The following is a 24,306-nucleotide window of genomic DNA, read 5'->3' as shown; positions in this document are numbered from 1 at the left end:
ACATAAAAAACCCCACACTCATCTGTTCCCAGTGCTCCGGTCCTGCAGTTCTGCTGCTAGTTACATGCCGGACTGGACCGCACTGGGAGACACTGAGACAGGCAGACTTCCCCCTGCACACTCCGATCGGCAGTGTGCTTAAAAAAATAGAAAGTGTTTTTAAGGGCTCGTTCACATCTGCGCCTGGGGTCTCTGCCCTGCAGGCATTTTTCACACCCATTCAAATGAATGGGTTTGAAAAGTGTGCGTCCGTAAGCTCCTGTGAGCGTTTTGTGCTCACCGCGGCTAAACGTTTTTTTTTTTTAACCAGACACAGAGTCGGACATGCAGGACTGTGTGTCTGGTTTTAAAAAAAAAAAACTGTTTTGCCGCAGAGAGCATAAAACACTCACCGGCGCTCACGGCTAGACTCGAACCGATAGGTTTCCGTCTTCTACATGCAGAAGATGGAAACCTCAGAATGGAGACCAGACGCTGGTGTGAACCTAGTGTTAACTGTGTTTTGCTCAGTAGGGCCTAATCCTTAGTGGCCCCTGCACACAGTATTATCCCCCATAGTGGCCCCTGCACACAGTATTATCCCCCATAGTGGCCCCTGCACACAGTATTATGCCCCATAGTGGCCTCTGTACACAGTATTATGCCCCATAGTGGCCCCTGCACACAGTATTATGCCCCATAGTGGCCTCTGTACACAGTATTATGCCCCATAGTGGCCCCTGCACACAGTATTATGCCCCATAGTGGCCCCTGTAAACAGTATTATGTCCCTCAGTGGCCTCTGTACACAGTATTATGCCCCATAGTGGCCCCTGCACACAGTATTATGCCCCATAGTGGCCCCTGCACACAGTATTATGCCCCATAGTGGCCCCTGCACACAGTATTATACCCCATAGTGTCCCCTGCATACAGTATTATGTCCCATAGTGGCCCCTGCACACAGTATTATACCCCATAGTGTCCCCTGCACACAGTATTATGTCCCATAGTGTCCCCTGCACACAGTATTATACCCCATAGTGGCCCCTGCACACAGTATTATACCCCATAGTGGCCCCTGCACACAGTATTATGCCCCATAGTGACCCTTGCACACAGTATTATGTCCCATAGTGTCCCCTGCACACAGTATCATACCCCACAGTGGCCCCTGCACACAGTATTATACCCCATAGTGGCCCCTGCACACAGTATTATACCCCATAGTGGCCCCTGCACACAGTATTATGTCCCTTAGTGGCCCCTGCACACAGTATTATACCCCATAGTGGCCCCTGCACACAGTATTATGCCCCATAGTGACCCTTGCACACAGTATTATGTCCCATAGTGGCCCCTGCACACAGTATTATCCCCTATAGTGGCCCCTGCACACAGTATTATCCCCAATAGTGTCCCCTGCACACAGTATTATGCCCCATAGTGTCCCCTGCACACAGTATTATACCCCATAGTGGCCCCTGCACACAGTATTATACCCCATAGTGACCCCTGCACACAGTATTATGTCCCATAGTGACCCTTGCACACAGTATTATACCCCACAGTGGCCCCTGCACACAGTATTATACCCCATAGTGGCCCCTGCATACAGTATTATGTCCCTTAGTGGCCCCTGCACAGTATTATACCCCACAGTGGCCCCTGCACACAGTAGTATACCCCATAGTGGCCCCTGCACACAGTATTATGCCCCATAGTGACCCTTGCACACTGTATTATGTCCCATAGTGGCCCATGCACACAGTATTATGTCCCATAGTGACCCCTGCACATAGTATTATACCCCACAGTGGCCCCTGCACACAGTATTATACCCCATAGTGACCCCTGCACACAGTATTATGCCCCATAGTGACCCCTGCACACAGTAGTATTCCCCATAGTGGCCCCTGCACACAGTAGTATTCCCCATAGTGGCCCCTGCACACAGTATTATACCCCAGAGTGGCCCCTGCACACAATATTATGTGCCATAGTGACCCCTGCATACTGTATTATTCCCCAAGGTGGACTTCCCGAAAAGGGAAGATGTGAACCAGGCCTAATACATATAATATACATTTACACACATACATTCATATACATACACACACACCTATCTACAAATATACAGGACTCACACAGTATATCAGACACTTTACACAAATATACACACATTAAATATACATATTTTACCCAAAAAATGTACTTACATTTGGCTGTGTCCTGTCTGTCCTGTCTGGCTGTGGTGAAAGCTCTGTTTACAGCAGCCGGCAGACTTCCCCCTGCACACTCCGATCTGTGTGGGGGAGGGGCAGCACAGCTCCTGCTAGTGACGGCAGTGTGCAGTGCAGGGAGCAGAGACACACTCCCAGCGATTGGTACAGGGGCCCATTTTGGCACGGTCAGGATCCCGATCGGGCCCCTGAAGATCCCGATCGGGCCCCTGACAAGTGCATTTAGATAAAATTAATAGTCAGGCTCGGGGGCCCACCGGGGAATCCCCCGGTGCTCCGGCGGGCCAGTCCGACCCTGACTAAATGGAAGAATTGCATCATTTTGGCTACATTATACCAATTCTGTTCTACAGTAAGCGTGCATGTTGCCAAGATGGCCTTGCTTTATGTAGTTTGTAACTTAACCTTTCGGCTTCAAATCTTGTTCCTGACAAGACATTTTCTAAGCTGTGCTATAGGACTTAATGAACCTTAGCATTAGCTCATTAAATAATTCTCAGCTACTGAAGTTTAATTTAGTCCGACCTGATTTATATACTCCAGCCCACAACTATCACTTTGGGATATGTTGCCACATTGACTGTGATAAATGAATGGTATATATCTCGTGTTGTGCATTTGATTTCTGTTTATTTTTCATTGATAATAATTTCAGTGTGACTTTATATGCTTTATGCTATATCTCAGGGATTTTAAGACATGATAAAGCTTGAAAGCAGTATTCTGTTTCTTTGACACTGCATTAAAGGGTTTCCCAGGATTTTTCCAATGGCCTATTCATCAGTATCTGATCAGTGGGGGCTGTTTTCACATACTGTATTTTGGCGCTAATTTTGAGGCAGATTCTATCTCAAAATCATTGCCAAGTTCAGTCCTCAATCTGCCTCCCATTGAAAGCAAGATTGAATGACACAGAAAAATAAGCATTCAGATTCAACCACAGAACCTGCGGCATGAGACTCTCTTCTGTTAGGTGTATTAAGCCGAAGTGGAAAGCTGTGGGGACAGAATATAAAGAGGAATGAAAGCAGAAAGTCACCTCAAATTCCTCAAATGTTCTGCTGTGTGAACATACCCTTACTATACAGTGTATGGAGCAGAAAGCAGTAGGCTCCATACATGGAAGTGTGGCCAATCACACTTTTACAGCTCGGCAAACATTCACTTTGATGGGTGGTGAGCCACAGTAATATCACAAGGCCACTATACAATGTACAGAACCCTATGCTTTTGGCTCAGTACACTGTATAATACCATAGCAAACATCTGACTGGTGCAGGAGCCAGGTGTCTGCCGCCTACCTATCAGATATTAATAGTCCATAAAAAAAAAGTCTAGAAATAAATTTAAATGTAAGCAATTTTGAAAACTTATACAGTATTTCAGAATGGCAATATAGTGACCCATTGAGCATTGTACTGTCCAAAAGCATACAAATATATATATATATATATATATATATATATATATATATATATATATCAGATACCCTTTGTAGCCATTATATGAACTTTCATGAGCTTAGTTTGTGGAGGGGATCAGTTGGATACAAGTTATTGGAAACTGTCCACAAAAATAAGGAAATTCTAATAAATTCACAATATTTCTAATAGCATGCAGTGTATTTATGAAATGGAATCCATCAGTAAGATATACTGTAGGTGATGGTAGCCAGTACACAGTGTTGGTGCATGGAGGAAGTAACCATTGTTCTAATTGCACCAAAGAGCTATATTTTCCACCCCCAGTCTCTCCCTCTTTACTTGCTGTAATATACATGTATACATGTCTGGCCCTGTCAGTCATAGCAAAGAGGTAGCTCTTCAGTGCAATGAGAGCAATGGTGATGCCCTCATTGCACCAAACAGCTCAACAGCATATCAGAATAGGAGCTAATATCTCAGCAATAGGGGCACTGATTGAGAAGCAGATTATAACAATTTATTCTTGTGAATCCCAGCTATCTGACTGTGCTTACGGTTCAGTGGGGACCATTCTAGTGACAGACTACCCATTCTCATTTGTCAGCACATTATTGGTTCCTTTTTCCTTATAGTATATCTGACTGATGGATTCCATTTCCCCAGTAGCTCACCAATTTGTCAGTGAGATGAATGCTATCTCATTTCAAGAGACCTTGACGACAATATAAATGGTTGCTGTACATATTCAGAGGGTTTGATTCATGTAGGCAATTTAGAAATAGTCTTGAAAGTGATCAGGTTTTTATTCTGCATTTCTTGCTTTTATGTAAGAATGAATGTATAAAGGGGTCTGTAGATGTAATGCTCCTGAGAAACATACTCCTGGTTCTGGTCGAATTAAGACATCCATAGTCAGAAACCCCTGTCGCATAAGCTATGTTGTTTTGTGGGCTTTCTAAGCAGAGCGTTAAGGAGTGAATTCAGGGTAAACTTTGTATTTTTCATGAATGTAATTTCACAGCTGGTAAACCATTGCTGAATATATCTTCCAAGGATATCTAGTGTGTGGTTGCCAAGGGATATAAATGGCTGCACATTCTGCAACAAGAGGCAGCTTCTCAAGGACAATCTTTCTATGCATATACTTCTTCCTTATGCTTTAGGTGAAGTGACATGGACAAGATATGACATGTGACGCTTATTTTGTGTTCTTGTTAGCAGTTCTCATTTAGTGATGGTTGTGATGATGTGATGGAGTGCACTGTTAACACAAAGTGACAGCTTTGCTGTAGTACAGCACTAACTACATGTACTTTCTTTGTAGCTGGGATGACAGCAGTTCTGCTAGCAGTGGCCTTAGTGACACACTTGATAACCTCAGCACTGATGACCTGAATACATCCTCTATTGGTTCCTGTTCCAATGCAGTATCTCCTAGGAAAACCAATCATACAGCAGTAAGTCTTGACCTGCAATTGATGACTGCATTATACTTGGTCATACCCTATGTGTTATTTCAGTCAAGGTTTACAATTACTATGCATTTCATTGTAAGGGTCACTGCACACCACAATGAAAGCAATGCTACATGAAGCATGAAGGTACATGTTCCTTTTACATTTTATCACATATTTTGGAAAGCAAAATTAAGTAGGATATTAGATGGAATATAGATGTATTTATATATGGATGTGATTTACATTAGTATATAAGACAAAAGGATATTTTTTCTAAAAGGCATCCTCCACATTAGTGCCTATATAGCGTATAGTAGTATACATTCCAACCCCCAACCCCCCCTTTCCTCCATGCATACTCTCTGCATGGTTGTACAGGTTCTGTATAACAAGAAAACATGATATATGTACTGCAAATACAATGGCTTGAAATAGTATTCATACCCCTTGATCTTTTACATATTTTGTCACCTTATAACCACAGACTTAAATGTATTTTATTAAAATTTTAAGTGATAGACCAACACAAAGTAGCACATAATGATGAAGTGGGGTGAAAATTATTCAAGGTTTTCCAAATTTTGATCAAATAAGAATGTGAAAAGTGTGACGTGCAAAAGTATTCCGCCCCTTGTACTCTGATACAACTTAATAAAATCCAGTGCACACAATTGCCTTCAGAAGTCACTTGATTATTTAATAAAGTCCTGTTGTGTGTAATTTAGTGTCAGTATAAATACACCTGTTCTGTGAAGACTTCAGTGATTTGTTAGAGAACAATAGTGAACAAATAGCATCATGAAGACCAAGGAACCCACCAGACAGGCTAGAGATAAAGTTGTGGAGACATTTAAAGCAGCAACTGTGGCAAGACATGAAAAATTCTGTTCACAGACACTCTACATTCGATCTGGTTGAACTTGAGCTATTTTGCAAAACAGAATGGGCAAAAATGTCATTCTCTTCAAATCCCAGTCTCAGCAAACCTGGTATAGACATAAACCGAAAGACTTGCAGCTGTAATTGCAGTGAAAGGTTGCTCTACAAAGTATTGTTATAGGGGGCTGCATACTATTGAACGTCACACTTTTCAGATTTTTATTTGATTAAAATTTTGAAAACCATGTATCATTTTTATTTCACTTCCCAACTAGCTGCTACTTTGTGTTGGTCTATCACTTAAACTCTCAATAAAACACATTTAAGTTTGTGGACGTAAGGTGACAAAATGTGTAAAAGTTCAAGGGGTATGAATAGTTTTGCAAGGCACAGTAAGAAGAATTGTGAGCCATTATGTAACACAGGCTCCGGTATAAATAATCACATGTGTATAAGACACTGCACCTCAAATTCAGTTCAATAGCTTAACTACAATATAATCTAATATAGCCAGAAAAAAGAGAAAAACCGCTCTACCCTAAAATTAAACCAGGAACAGCACTATATAATGGGGGATGCACGGAAGTCCCAGACTGATAGGACATAGAGTATATGCAAAAAGTTTTTTTAAAAAAAAAACATCCAGCACACCCAAATCTTAAAAAAAAAAAGATAAAATGTAACTTTTACTTCATATAAAGATAAAAATCTTACAGCATGGATCCAGTAGATAAGATAAGAAAGCCTACGCGTTTGAAGACCTACATTCTGGTCTCTTAGTCATAGCTATGACTAAGAGACCAGAATGTAGGTCTTGAAACGCGTAGGCTTTCTTATCTTATTTACTGGATTCATGCTGTAATATTTTTATCTTTATATGTAGTAAAAGTTACATTTTATCTTTTTTTTAGAAGATTTGGGTGTGCTGGATGTTTTTTTAAAAAAACTTTTTGCATATAATCTAATATAGTATGAAACAGACTGGTGTGTAATCTGGTTTATTGTTAGTGTTAATTATTTTTTTCGGGCTAATTCAGTGCTTTGGCCCCTTCACTGTTTTTCATGTATAACAATGATGACAGTTCCCTGGCTGTGCAGGGTTCAGCAGTTGACACTTTTTTGACTTGACAGGACCTGTGCTGTATCTTCCCTGCATAGCGGGTGTCTAGATATATCTGTGGAGGTCTTACGCTAGGTTGACACCTGTGCTTGGGTTTCTGTTCTTTGGGTCCACTTGGGGACCCGAGAAATGTAAACCTTATCCGCTTAAAAAGCGCTTAGTCGCAGAAACCCTTGGACCCCATAGACTATAATAGACTATAATGGGGTCCAAGGGTTTATGAGACTGAAATACCTTTTTAATTAATGTTTTTATTTTAATATTGTACTGTAGATTTAATGTGTAGTATGAGTTTTTACAAAAACAATGTTAGGGTGCGTTCACACGGAGTAACGCCGGGCTTGTAAAAATCCTCATTCACAGTCGTACACGCGAGCGCTGCGGAAGGCTCTCAAACACTTCCCATTCACTTCAATGGGAGCGCTCGTAACGCTGGCTTTACGAGTGCTCCCATTGAAGTGAATGGGAAGTGTTCAGGAGCCTTCTGCAGCACTCGCGTGTACGGCTGTGAATGAGGATTTTTACAAGCCCGGCGTTATTCCGTGTGAAGGCAGCCTAAGTTTAGTATTTTTTCCTTTTTTTGCATCCCTTTCCTGAGTGTAATATGTGGTATATATTCTAGTATAAAACATACTGTACTGTACTGTACTGTCACAAATTTTACTCTTTTCCTGGAAACAGTGCCATCTGCTGGCCATATAGATTCCCATTATCTTCGAGTAAAAGTCTAATGACTATCTAGCCACTGTACACACAACATAAATTTAAGATTGATATTTTAGAGAGTACCATAGTGTTGTCTTTAGCAATATGTTACTTAAGAACAATATGCAATCCCTATAGATATGCTTATTAGACATTTCTATACTGCAGCTAAAGACAGAATCGGAAAAGAATTGGTGCAATGATGACCTGAAGAAACAAGATGATGAATATGACTTCAGTATAGAGAGTGGTAAATGGAAAGGGCTTTCATCTGGGCTGTCTGAGGACTCTGATAAAGGAGGCCAGAAATCTCTGTCCATCTCTCAGACTGGATCATGGAGAAGAGGAATGACTGCCCAAATAGGAACTACATCATCCAGGCACAAATCTGGGAGCGGCTCACTGAAAGGGCCAGGTATAGACCATTGAAAAACTAGTCTTATGTCCTACAGTTTTTTTAATGCGTGCATTAGACGTTTTTTTTATACCAGTGTCTTACTATATGTTTCTGTCTATCGTTATACTTTAATATACTTTACTTTTTCATGATTTTTTTTCAGGAAAAACAGATGATGTAAAAGCTTCTGAAAAAGTTAAAGCACCTCTTAAAGGTGGCCCATTGCAGCGCTCTCCCTCAGATGCAGGAAAGAGCAGTGGGGATGAAGGTAAAAAGCCACCTTCTGGAATTGCACGACCAACAGCCACTGGGTCATTTGGCTTTAAGAAGGCTGGAGTTAGTTCACCCACCATAACAGGGAGTGGAGCTACTATTACTAGCGGATCAGCTACACTAGGGAAAATGCCCAAGTCATCAGGAATTGGAGGAAAAGGTGCTGGTAGGAAGACAAGTCTTGATGGCTCACAAAATCAAGATGATGGAGTGTTACTGGCCAATTCCAAAGCCACCCTGCAGTATCGCAGCTTACCTCGACCTTCGAAGTCCAGCACAAGTAGTATTCCAGGAAGAGGAGGACACAGGTCAAGTACAAGTAGCATTGACTCCAATGTCAGCAGTAAATCAGCCGGAGCAGCAGGCACAAAACTAAGAGAACCATCAAAAATCTCAGAGCGCTCCAGTCCTGTCAATATCAATCAAACAGACAAGGACAAGGAAAAGGTGTCAGACTCGGAAAGTGTCTCTTTATCAAGTTCTCCTAAATCAAGTCCTACATCAGCCAGTGCCTGCGGTACTCAAGGTCTAAGGCAACCCGGATCAAAATATCCTGATATTGCGTCTCCAACTTTTCGAAGGTAAGACCTGTTTATTTTTAATATGCGTTTTCTGCAAGATCTATGTATCTCATCATGGTTTTACATAGGACTGCAGTAAAGCTATGACATTGAGCCTCATGTATGAATTTCATGAGTGAGAACTTATGGCAGACAAATGTTTATGGCTTTTCCTCTTAGATATCATGCACAGCCCTGCTCATTGTATCCAGTTCAAGACTAGGCCATTTCCCCTAGTTAATGGCCTGGCATAGATCCATCTTCTTTAGTACAAGAGCGTTTATAAAGCAAGTGTTTTCTTGTTCAGATATTGAAATAATAGTTGTTATGGTTGGTGTTGTAGGTGTAGTTTGTGCTACCGGTAGTTTTCTGTTTAATAATTCTTCTACTTAATAATTATTTTTGTATTTTTTTTTAGTGTGTGGATATATATATATATATATATATATATATATATATATATGTGTGTGGTTTTTCTTTTATTGCTGATTGCAACTATAACCATATTCCCTCCAGTAAAGATCTCCTACAGACTTTCCTCTATTTCAAGTTGCAATAAAGTTCTGAGCAGGTCTACAACATGTCTATTAATAATGTGTGGGTTCATGTTTTTTTTTAATTTTTAATGTAGATTGTGAGTCCCACATAGGGCTCACAATGTAAATTTTTCCCTATCAGTATGTCTTTGAGGTATGGGATGGAAATCCACGCAAACATGGGGAGAACATACAAACTCCTTGCAGATGGTTTTTTTGCCCTTGGCAGGATTCGAACCAAGGACTCCAGCCCTGCAAGGCTGCAGTGCTAACCACTGAGCCACCGTGTGGCCTCTAGGGTTCATGTTCTTGACCATATGTTAAATGGATCTGTGTGGGACCTGTTTTTCTTGTAGGCACATTCACATCAATGGGCTAATAGGTTTTGTGAAAACGGATCTGAAAGTCTGATCTGATAGTAGCACTTTCAATATTTTTTCTTGCATCCTAGACAACACACAGCCAAAAAATGTGTTTGTGTGAATAAAGGACATCTACAATAAAGCTGAAGGCGTCATGCACATTACCGAGCATGCCAGTAGGCAATCCATGTGCCATAGTATTGTGACTCTACCTACCACAGTATTATAGGCATTCTCCCTTACAGAAATGTCCAATAAATGCTCAAAATAAATGATTTTATTACTGTTGAATAAATTAATAGGAAACATTATCGCATTTTCAGGTAAAAGGCTGAATCTTATTATGAAATGATAATTCATATCCTTCCGAGGATTCTTAGATAAAAGTCTTTAATAAAAGAACAGGAACGGTACATTTCTGATTAGATGCAGAAGTTATTACGTGTAATATCTTTAATCAGCGGTGCAAACCTCATCTCTTAAAAATGTCACTGTCGTCCATATTTTTAATGAAAGCTTATATTGTCCACATAGTGTAATACAGAGAATGTGAATTTCGATGTTGAAATACGTTTATAGAGCTCACTGTCAAAATTTATTTGGCGTGTATAACTATGTCCCTCTAGTGGACAAAATAGAAATTACAGTATCAATACTCGTATGCGAAGACTTTGTATATGGATTATGATAAATTGTTCTACTCTTTTAATAGTAACATCTTTATTTAATGCTATTAGATGTGGATCTCTTATTTTACGACTCCAGGTTTGCTATTTCTAAGCTGCCATGTGACAAGGACATGTAGTCACTGTACAGCACTGTGTTTCTTATGATGTTCAGATAGTGGTGGAGGTAATGTACAGCATATAAGTAAATCTATAGTGGACTTTGCATAACCATACACAAAGTAGTTTCTGCTAATCCTGGAGACGGATGGATTTCAAAGACCCCTCTGATGTATAAAAAGACACCAGTGTTATTAATAGCACATAGTGAAAGAGGACGGGGCTGTTATAGATTTCACATTGAGGCCATGTAGCCTCAGATTATACAAGGCAAATCCTACTGTACGAAAGCAATAGATTTTGTACCATTTTCTTCCAAGCACAGTCATCTCCACTATATCGGTCCATGTGCTCTATATATAATTTGTCTGCTCTAGTACATTAAAAGATGATGTCATGATACATTTATACCATTTTCTATTATTTTTCAGATTATTTGGCACAAAAGCAGGAAATAAACCTTCTTCCCCTGTCAGTGGTGATGCTGCGAAGTCTGCATCAGTCATGTCCAGTCCCAGCAGTACATCCTTGGCTAGACAAGGCAGTTTGGATTCTCCATCCTCTGGTACAGGTAGCATGGGAAGCGTTGGAGGACAGAGTGGAAGCAGCAGCCCCTTGTTCAGCAAGCCCAATGAATTAACCCCTGATGTAATAAGCTTAGGACATTCTTTGGCCTCTAGCCCAGCATCAGTTCATTCATTTACATCAGGTGGCCAAGTGTGGACAACAAATTTGAGCAGTTCATCTGCTGGTAGTAAAGATACTCCTAGCTACCAATCTATGACAAGCCTTCATACCAGCTCCGAGTCCATAGATTTACCTCTCAGTCATCATGGATCACTATCTGGATTGACAACATGTACCCAAGAACTACAAAGTATGCTCATGCGGACTGGAAGTGTGAGATCAACCCTCTCAGAAAGGTGAGGACATTTACCAATAAGAAGTGGTATCATTATTGTTATGTATTTATTTATTTCCTGTTGCTTATAAAGTGGCAACATGTACTGCAGCACTTCTCAGTGATGATTACCATTGACTTCAGCCATTGTCCCCAGTGGGGGTAACAATCTAAAGTTCACATCTCCAGCATGCACTAGAGCAGTGGCGTAACTAGGAATGGCGGGGCCCCGTGGCGAACTTTTGACATGGGGCCCCCCCGACACCGAAGATCTCGACCGAGTCCCTCCTACGCATTCCTGCGCGCTCTATCATGTTCCATAGTGGCCCCTGCACACAGTATTATACCCAATAGTGGCCCCTGCACACAGTATTATACCCAATAGTGGCCCCTACAGGACTAAATACTGTCACGTCACCCGCTGACCGCTATACCAGGACAAATTGTGGATAAAAAATCTGGTCATGTGCATTACAATTTAGTAACTCCATGTGCCTCATATTAATAGCAGTTAACCCCATCATCTCCCTCACATTAACCCCTGTAAGCCTCACCATAAGAGTTACTGATATGTGAGAGACATGGAGGTAATAATAAAGTATCTTCATTATTATTACCCCCATATGTCTCACATATCAGTAACTCTTATGGTGAGGCACACAGGGGTTAATGTGAGGGAGATGATGGGGTTAACTGCTATTAATATGAGGCACATGGAGTTACTAAAACACAAGTAATCACCCCATATGCCTGACATTAATAAGTAACCCCAGTACATACCTGTGTAGCTTTAGTTTCACTTTCCTTATTCCTTTCTTCCTTCAGTGCAGGACGGCAGAAGCTCGGCAGGGATAAGCCCCGCCTCCTCCTCTCATTGGTGGGCAGAGGACAGCAGAGAAAGGGAGGGGGGAGAGAGGGAGCGTCCTGAAGTGCTGACAGGAGCCAGAGCTGCAGCTCCTGTGTCTCAGCCGTTGCTGCAGCTTCGGGGCCCCCTGTTGGTGGAAAGTATTCCACCAACAGGGGGCCCCGATCATTATACTCGGGGGTCCGAAAAGACCTCCAAGAATAATGATAGCAGCGGTAGCAGCTGTCACCGGGCCCCTAATGTCCCGGGCCCTGTGGCAGCTGCTACCGCTGCTATGGTGGTAGTTACGCCACTGCACTAGAGCCAGTTTATAGAAAATGTTTAGGTTTTTAATTTATAATGTTTGAGAAGGAACCCATACAAACACAAAGGGAGAACATAGAAAGTCCATGCAGGTGTTCCTCTAAGGCCTGCTTCACATCTGCGTTCGGTATTCTGTTCAGGGAGTCCGCTTTGGGACCCCCTGAATGGAATACTGGACCCATTAAAAAAACGATTAGCCTTAGAAACCATATAAACCCCATGGACTATAATGGGGTCCGTGTGTTTTCTGTGCGGGGTCCGTATGATTCATGCGGAGAGGAAAGCACTTCTTGCAGCACTTTTCTCTCTGCATGATTTGTGTGGACACCGCACAGAAAACACAGACCCCATTATAGTCTATAGCAGGAGTCCTCAAACTTTTCAAACAGGGGGTCAGTTCACTCTCCCTCAGACTATTGGAGGGCCGAAATATAGTAAATGTATGATTATATGTTCCACAGTAGCTCCCCCCACAGTATTATATGCACCACAGCAGGTCCACCCACAGTATTATATGCTCCACAGTACTCCCCCACACACAGTATTATCTGCTCCTTAGTACGCCCCTCCATGCTGTATTATATGCTCCTAAGTACACCCCCCCACACACATACACAGTATTATATGCTTCTCAGTATGCCCCTCCACTGTATTATATGCTCCTCAGTACGCCCCTTCCCACAGTATTATATGCTCTTCAGTACGCACCTACACATACCTACATAGATGCACACACACACACACACACACACACACACACACACACACAGTTAAACTTACACACTGATACTTACCCGTGAAGAGCTGCTGCGCGTCCTCCTCCTTCAGACTGCAGGCGCGATAATTCAATGTCATTGCGCCTGCGTCAGGGCAGAGGTCACACTGTGCAGTCAGTGTAGTTCACGTGCACTGCGGCCTACACTGACAGCTTTCAGTTGTATGTGCATTTGCCGTTAGTGAGCGATCCAGGTGACGGCGCACAGGCCGGACAAATGTCCACAGTGGGCTGCAGTTTGTCCCATAATCTATAGTCTATGGGGTCTGTATGGTCTCTATGGTTTCTTTGCTACCTCAAGCATACTCCCCCAAACACAGATGTGAACTGGGCTCAAGTTGGGTTTGAACCCAGGATCCTAGTGCTTTAACAGTGCAAACCACTCAGCCTCTTTGCTGCACATATACAAATAATATGCAAGGATTTTAGTATGGGGGCACTCGTCCACATTAGGGAGAGTGTTCGCCTACATAGGCAGTACGGAGACTTACAAGTCATTCCTGCTCCGCTAGGGATTATGGGTAAAGAATATGCAAATCTAATCTCCTGGATGGAATTAGGAGAACAGAGTGCACTCTGTACACCACCCTATAGAGGGCAGCATCCTTAACATCATGAACGACTCAATTATAAAGTCTTTTAATCATAATGTGGATTTAATTGCTAAATCAGTATTTCTGTCCCAAAAGGAACAGATTCCCAACTATGGACAGCGCTGTTTCAGCCTATTGGGCCATCCTCAGCATAGTGTAGGGATACTGATTTAGCAGAGTGAGAGACTATAGACCAGGGTATGGGGGCACTCGTCCACATTAGGGAGAGTGTTCGCCTACATAGGCAGTACGGAGACTTACAAGTCATTCCTGCTCCGCTAGGGATTATGGGTAAAAAATATGCAAATGCCTCTATAGGGTGGTGTACAGAGTGCACTCTGTTCTCCTAATTCCATCCAGGAGATTAGATTTGCATATTTTTTGCAAGGATTTTAGTCAGACAAATCACACTGAAATCTATTAATTTGTAAATATAGATGCCATCTCTGTCCAGCAATATTTTTTATAAGAACTGGTCAGTAGATTGATGCCATAACCATGGGTAGCTACCACATTATGAACAACTAGATTTTACTTTGTTTTTCCTGAAATTATTCTGCATTTCATAGTTGTGAAATGAGCCAGGCCTGGAGAGAAGTGGTAACTATTAGAGATGAGCGAACACTAAAATGTTCGAGGTTCGAAATTCGATTCGAACAGCCGCTCACTGTTCGAGTGTTCGAACGGGTTTCGAACCCCATTATAGTCTATGGGGAACATATACTTGTTAAGGGGGAAACCCAAATCCGTGTCTGGAGGGTCACCAAGTCCACTATGACACCCCAGGAAATGATACCAACACCCTGGAATGACACTGGGACAGCAGGGGAAGCATGTCTGCGGGCATAAAAGTCACTTTATTTCATGGAAATCCCTGTCAGCTTGCGATTTTCGCAAGCTAACTTTTCCCCATAGGAATGCATTGGCCAGCGCTGATTGGCCAGAGTACGGAATTCGACCAATCAGCGCTGGCTCTGCTGAAGGAGGCGGAGTCTAAGATCGCTCCACACCAGTCTCCATTCAGGTCCGACCTTAGACTCCGCCTCCTCCGGCAGAGCCAGCGCTGATTGGCCGAAGGCTGGCCAATGCATTCCTATGGGAATGCAGAGACTTAGCAGTGCTGAGCCAGTTCTGCTCAACTACACCGTGTACCGGTCAGCCCATCTGAGTGTGCACACTCGGCTCTGCTATATCAGATGGGCTGACCGGCACACGGTGTAGTTGAGCAGAACTGGCTCAGCACTGCTAAGATGGGCTGACCGGCACACGGTGTAGTTGAGCAGAACTGGCTCAGCACTGCGACATCTGATGTAGCAGAGCCGAGTGTGACGGTCAGCCCATCTGATATAGCAGAGCCGAGTGTGCACACTCGACTCTGCTACATCAGATGTAGCAGAACCGAGTGTGCCGGTCAGCCCATCTGATATAGCAGAGCCGAGTGTGCACACTCGGCTCTGCTACATCAGATGTAGCAGAGCCGAGTGTGCACACTCGGCTCTGCTATATCAGATGGGCTGACCGGCACATCAGATGTAGCAGAGCCGAATGTGCACACTCGGCTCTGCTACATCAGATGTAGCAGAACCGAGTGTGCACACTCGGCTCTGCTACATCAGATGTGCACACTCGGCTCTGCTATATCATATGGGCTGACCGGCACATCAGATGTAGCAGAGCCGAGTGTGCACACTCGGCTCTGCTGCATCTGATGTAGCAGAGCCGAGTGTGGATATAGGAATCCATAGGAATGCATTGGCCAGCGCTGATTGGCCAGAGTACGGAATTCGACCAATCAGCGCTGGCTCTGCTGGAGGAGGCGGGGTCTAAGATCACTCCACACCAGTTTCCATTCAGGTCCGACCTTAGACTCCGCCTCCACCGGCAGAACCAGCGCTGATTGGCCGAAGGCAGGCCAAGGCAGAGCCGAGTGTGCACACTTGGCTCTGCTACATCAGATGTGCACACTCGGCTCTGCTATATCAGATGGGCTGACCGGCACATCAGATGTAGGACAGCCGAGTGTGCACACTCGACTCTGCTACATCTGATGTAGCAGAGCCGAGTGTGGATATAGGAATGCATTGGCCAGCGCTGATTGGCCAGAGTACGGAATTCGACCAATCAGTCTAAGATCGCTCCACACCAGTCTCCATTCAGGTCCGACCTTAGACTCCGCCTCCACCGGCAGAGCCAGCGCTGATTGGTCGAATTCCGTACTCTGGCCAATCAGCGCTGGCTCTGCTGGAGGAGGCGGATTCTAAGATCGCTCCACACCAGTCTCCATTCAGGTCCGACCTTAGACTCCGCCTCCTCCGGCAGAGCCAGCGCTGATTGGTCGAAGGCTGGCCAAGGCAGAGCCATCTGATGTAGCAGAGCCGAGTGTGCACACTCGGCTCTGCTATATCAGATGGGCTGACCGGCACACGGTGTAGTTGAGCAGAACTGGCTCAGCACTGCTAAGTCTCTGCATTCCCATAGGAATGCATTGGCCAGCCTTCAGCCAATCAGCGCTGGCTCTGCCGGAGGAGGCGGAGTCTAAGGTCGGACCTGAATGGAGACTGGTGTGGAGCGATCTTAGACTCCGCCTCCTCCAGCAGAGCCAGCGCTGATTGGCCAGAGTACGGAATTCGACCAATCAGCGCTGGCTCTGCCGGAGGAGGCGGAGTCTAAGGTTGGACCTGAATGGAGACTGGTGTGGAGCGATCTTAGACTCTGCCTCCTCCAGCAGAGCCAGCGCTGATTGGTCGAATTCCGTACTCTGGCCAATCAGCGCTGTCCAATGCATTCCTATGGGAAAAAGTTTATGTCACAAAAAATCACAATTACACACCTGATAGAGCCCCAAAAAGTAATTTTTAATAACATTCCTACCTAAATAAAGGTTATCCCTAGCTATCCCTGCCTGTACAGCTATCCCTGTCTCTTAGTCACAAAGTTCACATTCTCATATGACCCGGATTTGAAATCCACTATTCGTCTAAAATGGAGGTCACCTGATTTCGGCAGCCAATGACTTTTTCCGATTTTTTTCGATGCCTCCGGTGTCGTAGTTCCTGTCCCACCTCCCCTGCGCTGTTATTGGTGCAAAAAAAGCGCCAGGGAAGGTGGGAGGGGAATCAAATTTTTTTGGATTTTGCCACGTGATGTTCGATTCGAATCGAACGCATCGAACAGCCTGATATCCGATCGAACATGTGTTCGATAGAACACTGTTCGCTCATCTCTAGTAACTATGTGCTTACTTCTGGCTTCCCTCCATGCGACTTGAGACATCAGTTTCTCCCTGTATGCAGAATCCTTATAAATTCAAGATCTATAGAAATATGAAGGTACACAAAATATATACGAAGGTTACATAAAGGGGTATAGCAGATTTTTGATATTGGTAACCGAACCTTACCTTTTTCAGAAGATTTTATAGGAGGTGTTAATATTCATTTGACATGGACTCTTGTCCTCTAACATCATTTTACCATTGCATTGCTCTCTACACTGTGGCCTTAGCATAAACATAAGACTTCAGTGCAGGAAACTATGGAGAGAAGTGAGAATATACTAACCTGTAGTAGACATCTGCAGGTTTTCTACCAGTTTATAATGTGAATACTAATTTTTAGTAACAATAATTCCTTTTTTTGTTTTGCCGCTAATGCTTTTGTCTTATTTGTAGGGGTTATCTTTATCTTAACAGTTTGCAACTTGACCGAAACACCCTGCCCAAAAAGGGACTGAGGTACAAACACTCCTTAAGCATGACTGCTGCCTTGGTACACTTTGGGCGTCTTTTGCTTTCTGTCAGTCTATTTGGTTCCTCACTCTGTTTGGTGCTGATCAATCTCTGTTTCATCAGAAATATACTGCCTATTTCTTCAATAACATGTATAAGTTCACAGAACCATGGTTGAGAAATAACAGCTGACAACAAAACTTAGGAAAAGAATGATGTGTAATTTTATTAGGCCATAAGCGTCTTGGCTATAGGAATCATTGGGCTTACATCTGCCAGCAGCCAGGGCTCTGCCATGTATCCTCCAGCAGAGATTATGTGTCACAGGACAAGTTCAAGAATCTCTAACCTCAAAATCACACATTAAAGTGTATTACAGTGGGTTACAATGTGAACAGATAGTACACTTATAACTAAGAATATGGTGAAATTTCAGATGCTGCCATGTTATAGCTAGACTGTCTTGTTTCTCCTGATAACTGCTAACATTTCTTGACTTCTTTGACTCCTTGTTGGCTGCCTTTATTTCGTTCTTATTGATCTATGTCTCTTTATCTCAAGTCCTTTGTTTTACAGCTTTATGTACTGCTCTAAATGTTGTCTGTATAATATAAAAATATGTTGCTCATAAGTGCCTATGTTACACTGGGGAAAAAGCTACAATGTCCCTATTATGACAGGCTACAGTAAAGAGAAGCTAAACATGTCCATCTCTACTGCTTACTGTAGCATATCATTTCTGGCTGTTTTCTGGCCAGGTTTAATGGTGTGCAGCTAGTCAGTGAAGCGCTGGCCTCCAGCATATAATTATTACTTAGTGGCTAGCGGATACATCAACATTCAGCTGCTACTTTTTGAATGCGTCAAAACAGCTGTTAATGGTTCCCAGGCCAGAGATGTTCTGCGGCGAAGCGCACATCCCATTATCAAATACAGCCAATTTACAACCTAGACAAATACTTATGCTGCCTAGTTAGGTTTTATTATGTATAGAATATCTTTTCCTTTATATTCTAGAGCAATTTACTTATGAAAAACACAAATGCCCAAAACATTACTTGGCCAACATAATCCCATATCCCATAGGAACCCATCCGTCAGGTTTGAAGACTCAGACCCAGTTATTTTTTTTAGACAAAGCAAAGTAACCCCAATCTTTGGCACTTATAGCCAGTTTTCTCTTTCCTAAGTAAAACAGGACCTTCATGACTCCAAAAATTAGAGGGAGAAAAACCCAGGATAAAATCATTATTTTGTTTCTTTCATTTGTATCAGTTTGCTATTAGTGTTAACATATATTTTCTCTCCTCTTTCATTACAGTTACCTTGTTTACCATGTAATATCTATAATACTGGGGTCTGCTTATGTTCTTTAGAAGCCTTTGGGGCCCTTGAGGTTCCAGGGCTCAGGAGAGATTGGTACTTCTGTACCCCCTATAGTTAGGCTCTTGGTTACTCTGTTAATTTCTTCATTTTGTAGTGGTAGGTTAGGTTCAACAGGTTAGCTACTATACAACTAGCGCCATCCCATACTCATAAAACCATTGTCTATTCTCTATAGTAGAGTGCCATTTATGGTCCCTGTCTGACCTGCAGTATTAATTTTTTTATGTAATTTTTTGTGCACTTCTTTACTTACCAATGGAGTCATGACAAAGTGAATTTGTCCCGCTGCCACCCAACAAATTGCAATCATGGCTGAATAGATTAGAAACGCTGACTGCGAATAAGTAATTGTTTTTGTCTTGGTACTTACATTTCTTCCCAGAAAGGATCCACTTAGGTGTCCTGGTTGTACGTTCACATATAGTCAATGACGATCTAGCCAATGTCAGTGACTACGAAGAGAAGAAAGTATATATTTGGAATTAGCATCTTTTCAGCTATTCATCTGTTAGATTTCCCTTTAACACCTTTTTTCTATTATGGTGTAGTACATATTAAAGAGGCTCTATCAGCAAAATCATGCTGATAGAGCCCCACATATGCATGAATAGCCTTTAAAAAGGCTATTCAGGCACCGTAAATGTTATAGTAAACTACCCCCCCCCGTTTTAAAATAAAACCCTAAAACAGAATGTCATCTACTTACCCATCGTGCACTGTGGGCGGGCATTCAGGGTCTGCCGTCTTCTTCAGCCACGCCTCCTCTTCCTGCGATGTCCTCGGGTCCCGTCTTACTCGCGAACTGACATTGATAAAAAATGGCATGGGCGCATGCGCAGTAGCATGCTGCTTCTACTACGGCTACTGCGCATGCGCCCATGCCATTTTTTATCAATGTCAGTTCGTGAGTAAGACGGGACCCGAGGACATCGCAGGAAGAGGAGGCGTGGCTGAAGAAGACGGCGGACCCTGAATGCCCGCCCACTGTGCACGATGGGTAGGTAGATCACATTCTGTTTTAGGGTTTTATTTTAAAAGGGGGGGGTAGTTTAATATAACATTTATGGTGCCTGAATAGCCTTTTTAAAGGCTATTCACGCATATGTGGGGCTCTATGAGCATGATTTTGCTGATAGAGCCCCTTTAAAGATTTGGCTGACAAGCAATATAAAATATAATTACTCTTGGAATCCTAGGTATGGTGAAAAGTACTGAGCTTTTTTTAAAGCCTCTAACTTTGAATATACAAGATTACTCTTTAGTTGTTGACCTTCAATATCCTAATTAGAACTGCTAAGATTAGTGATTCTAATATCTCTATGTTCAATACTGGTGTATTTCATAAAGGTGAGACAATCTTTCATAGACAACATGATTTATAAATCCACCATCTAGTCGATAATAAAAGGCAGTTCATCACCAGGAAACTCAATACCAACCCAGCCAGAGAGCATTGTGGGGAACATTTCGTAGAGCAACATCATAGCTGTACATAGTCCAATAGATACATTATATCTCAGGTTTTCAAATCTGAATACAGAGCTCTTAGAGACTCAGGCATGCCTCATTGTACTTGCAGTTGCATATTGCTAAAATGCGCCTTGTCAAGGATATAATGCATCTTTTGTATTATCAAAAGGTATGATAGTGGTCAGTATAAGGCTAGGATCACACGGGGGTTTTGGTCCGGAAACTGAGGTGGAGGCAGTCCGCTCTGTATTAGGCCCAATGAATGGGCCTCACGAATCCGCCTGAAGAATGAGCATGTTGCTCCCGGAAAAAAGAACTGACCAGCTCTCATTGATTTCAATGGGAGCTGTCTTTTTGGTCAGGATTTTGGTCAGGATTTTGAGTGTGAACTCAGCCTAATGTCCACTGGAGTGCAATGACTGATTTGCCTGGTGACAAACTTCCGTAAAGGTATTTCAGTAGAGTTCTGGAAACTTTATGAAAACAGAAAAGTTAGGTTTTCTTCCTAGGATCACCCACTAATAACCTAGAATTCCTTATATTTGTAAAATTTTTATAATCTTTTCACATTGGGCTACTCTATGTCCTTTACTCAGTTTAGCTAATATGACTATTATCATAAAGTATGGTAAATGCTACAAATCCTACTCATATGATGTCACTGTATCTAGTCACATGTTCAGTATCCTCTCATTAGAGTTGTCATCAAACTAAACTTCTTAATGCTAACCTTTATATTGTTTAGGTAAGGTTTCCAATTACTCATACTTCACCCACAAACAAATGTTTCCATACAAATGTCTTTGTTTTTCATGTTCCAGGTACACTCCATCATCTCGACAGACCAATCAGGAGGAGGGGAAAGAGTGGTTGCGATCTCACTCCACTGGAGGTCTCCAAGACACTGGCAGCCAGTCCCCACTTGTCTCCCCATCAGGCATGTCCTCCTCTACCAGTGGGAAATACCACTATTCTAATTTAGGTAAGAAATCTTGGGGAGGCAGCGCAATAGTGTAAAATTACAATAGACCAGGGTACACACAAACAGTGGGCCCTTCTTACTGTATCAATATAAACCTAGAAAAAAGGAAAGGTTTTGTTGTACATGAAGATATTGCAGGGAGAAGAGGAGCTACCACATTAGGAAGAATTCCAAAATTATGGGTTGTTAATATTGTATATTATTACTGAAATATCAAAAATACTGTATATGAACAGCTCCAAAGTTTTGTATCACACAAGTAGTGCATTGCCCCAGCCTGATTCATCATCATTTCCACCAGTTTTTTTATTCCAGAGACACTGCTCGGTCCAGTTTAGAATACGCCTGATTTATAACCAAGCCTGAGCCTTGTTATAAATCATGTTAATACTCTGGTGGTGTAGGGGTTATTAAGAAAAGTGTATGATATGCCAGTCTTGATGAATCTTCCCTATTTTATTTTTGCAGACAGAAGTCTGCTGTTGTCCATTGTAACAATTGTCCGATATCAGCAGATTGTTATGTATGGTCAGCGTTAGAACTTTAATTGCGGGCATGGTGTTTAGTTTCTTCCATGTAATTTCTTCTCTGGTATCCTCTTTTGCAGTAAGTCCCACCAACCTCTCACAGTTTACAATTCCTGGACCAAACATGATGCGGTCAAATAGCATTCCAGCACAAGATGCTTCCTTTGATTTATATGAAGATTCACAATTGGGAGGAAGTGCTACCTCACTGGAGGACCGACCAAGAGCCATTAGCCATTCTGGCTCCTTCCGGGACAGTATGGAAGAAGGTACATAAGTGTTTCAACCATGATAAATGTCTATCCACTATGTATTGTGTATTCATAAATATGCTTGACAGTGCTGATACTACATTGTGTATGTCAAAGTAATATGACTGTCATTTTCTGATGTCTTCTCAGTACATGGCTCGTCTTTATCGCTTGTTTCCAGCACATCATCTCTGTATTCCACTGTAAGTATTATTTGTCTACAATAGAAAAGTTAGAACAAGACTGGAAATGTTGTCATTTACCTATTAGGGCAGGAAATCTATCGACTGCATATATGGCAGGATGTGAATTTTATTCTTCACAAAGCAAATTGAATCGTACAGGTTTTGGTCTCTGTATAAGAAAGGATAGGACGGTGTTTACCAGATGCCTTTCTGTACAGAGTATAAATGAGGGCTTGGATGAAGGAAGTCAGAAAAACGCAGTAGTCTGTATATAGACTTGCCATGCAGAGTTAACTATTTCAGTCCTATATAGCATTACTTAATGGTTGGCGCCTACACTTTATTGCAAAGCTAAAGTTGCTCCACTTCTCAATTTTACTGTTAATCTGTAAGAACAAATAATTGTAATCATACCAAAGAAGAAGATTTGGTGCCATTATAAGGCTGGGTTTTACACGCTAATGCGGCTGAATCCTGTAGACACATAGACTTTTTAGGGTTTTGCCTAAACAGTGTGACTACGAACACATATTTGTTAGTGGTTTTGTGGGTAAATCTGCAGGAATACCAGTAAAATCAAATTTTAGCTCCTACCTTACGAGAATTGGCCTAACATAGTTGTGTTGTATGCATGGGCTTTTCGAAATGATGTTCACTATTATGTTGCTTATTGTGGAAAATCATGTTTCATAGACAGTGACTCATAATGCTATTTCCTGGGGCAACACGGTGGCTCAGTGGTTAGCACTGCAGCCTTGCAGCACTGAAGTCCTGGGTTCTAATCTTGCCAGGAACAACGTCTGCAAGGAGTTTGTATGTTCTCCCCGTGCTTGCATGGATTTCCTCTCATTCCACAAAGACATTCTGATAGGGGTGGGAAAAAATGTATATTGTGATCCCTACATGGGGCTCACAATCTACATTTACAAAAAATAAAAAAAATAAGGCTATTTCCTAATGTATATTAAAGTGGCTGCAAAGTTAGAGCATCGCTTATGAATATGCACTTCATATGCGTCACATTATGTCTGTTATGGCAGGACTTTTCCAATCCATGTGCCGAAACTAAGCCCCAAACTGAGTGTTAACAAAGCCTTAGCTTTCCTGTATATAGCCTTGTCTAGTTACATAGTTAGACATGTAGACCTACATATTTATATATTAAGTTGAATAAAGTTAGCATACCATGTTTCTTATGAATTCACTCCTCTGGAGCTTAATTGAGTAAGCTGATGTTTGTGTGTCACAATGATGCACTTACTAATGTTATATTGGATTAGTTATAGTCTGAGGTTTACTTTTTATGTCTGTATTAATTCCAGAGATTTATAAATGTACATTGCAAGCATTATAGTCAGCAGATGTCAGTAGTGAATCAGCTGTCTCGGTATGTCATCTGTAGAGAGCGGCCAATATGCTTATCGCTGAATAATATTGCTCCAGCCATCATTATTTCAGTTATTGCTCGCACCTCTATTGTTCTATTGTTCAGAATGTTCACAGCGGAATAACAAAACTAAGCGTGGGTGTAATAAATTGTAGGTAATGGCCAGAAGACAGACAGGGCATTTTTTAGTTAAATGAGTTACTAAAATAAATGCTGTAAAAGGTTTACATTGCA

At 42.2% G+C, this 24,306-nt stretch overlaps 1 protein-coding gene across 2 annotated transcripts in view; it reads left to right on the top strand.

Annotated features, from left to right (window-relative positions):
* NAV3 (neuron navigator 3) overlaps positions 1-24,306 on the top strand; it is a 228,717-nt gene that overhangs the window by 153,890 nt on the left and 50,521 nt on the right. For both annotated transcript variants that reach the window (XM_075274311.1, XM_075274312.1), the window contains exons 13-20: positions 4,971-5,103; positions 7,976-8,222; positions 8,368-9,058; positions 11,152-11,643; positions 17,828-17,890; positions 21,562-21,722; positions 22,330-22,518; positions 22,651-22,703. In XM_075274311.1, coding sequence (XP_075130412.1) covers positions 4,971-5,103; positions 7,976-8,222; positions 8,368-9,058; positions 11,152-11,643; positions 17,828-17,890; positions 21,562-21,722; positions 22,330-22,518; positions 22,651-22,703 — 2,029 coding nt within the window. The remainder of the gene's footprint in view (positions 1-4,970; positions 5,104-7,975; positions 8,223-8,367; positions 9,059-11,151; positions 11,644-17,827; positions 17,891-21,561; positions 21,723-22,329; positions 22,519-22,650; positions 22,704-24,306) is intronic.

This window comes from Leptodactylus fuscus, chromosome 5, assembly GCF_031893055.1.
Source record: "Leptodactylus fuscus isolate aLepFus1 chromosome 5, aLepFus1.hap2, whole genome shotgun sequence".
In the NCBI taxonomy this organism is placed as follows: domain Eukaryota; kingdom Metazoa; phylum Chordata; class Amphibia; order Anura; family Leptodactylidae; genus Leptodactylus; species Leptodactylus fuscus.
This window is presented reverse-complemented; position numbering and strand designations above follow the sequence as displayed.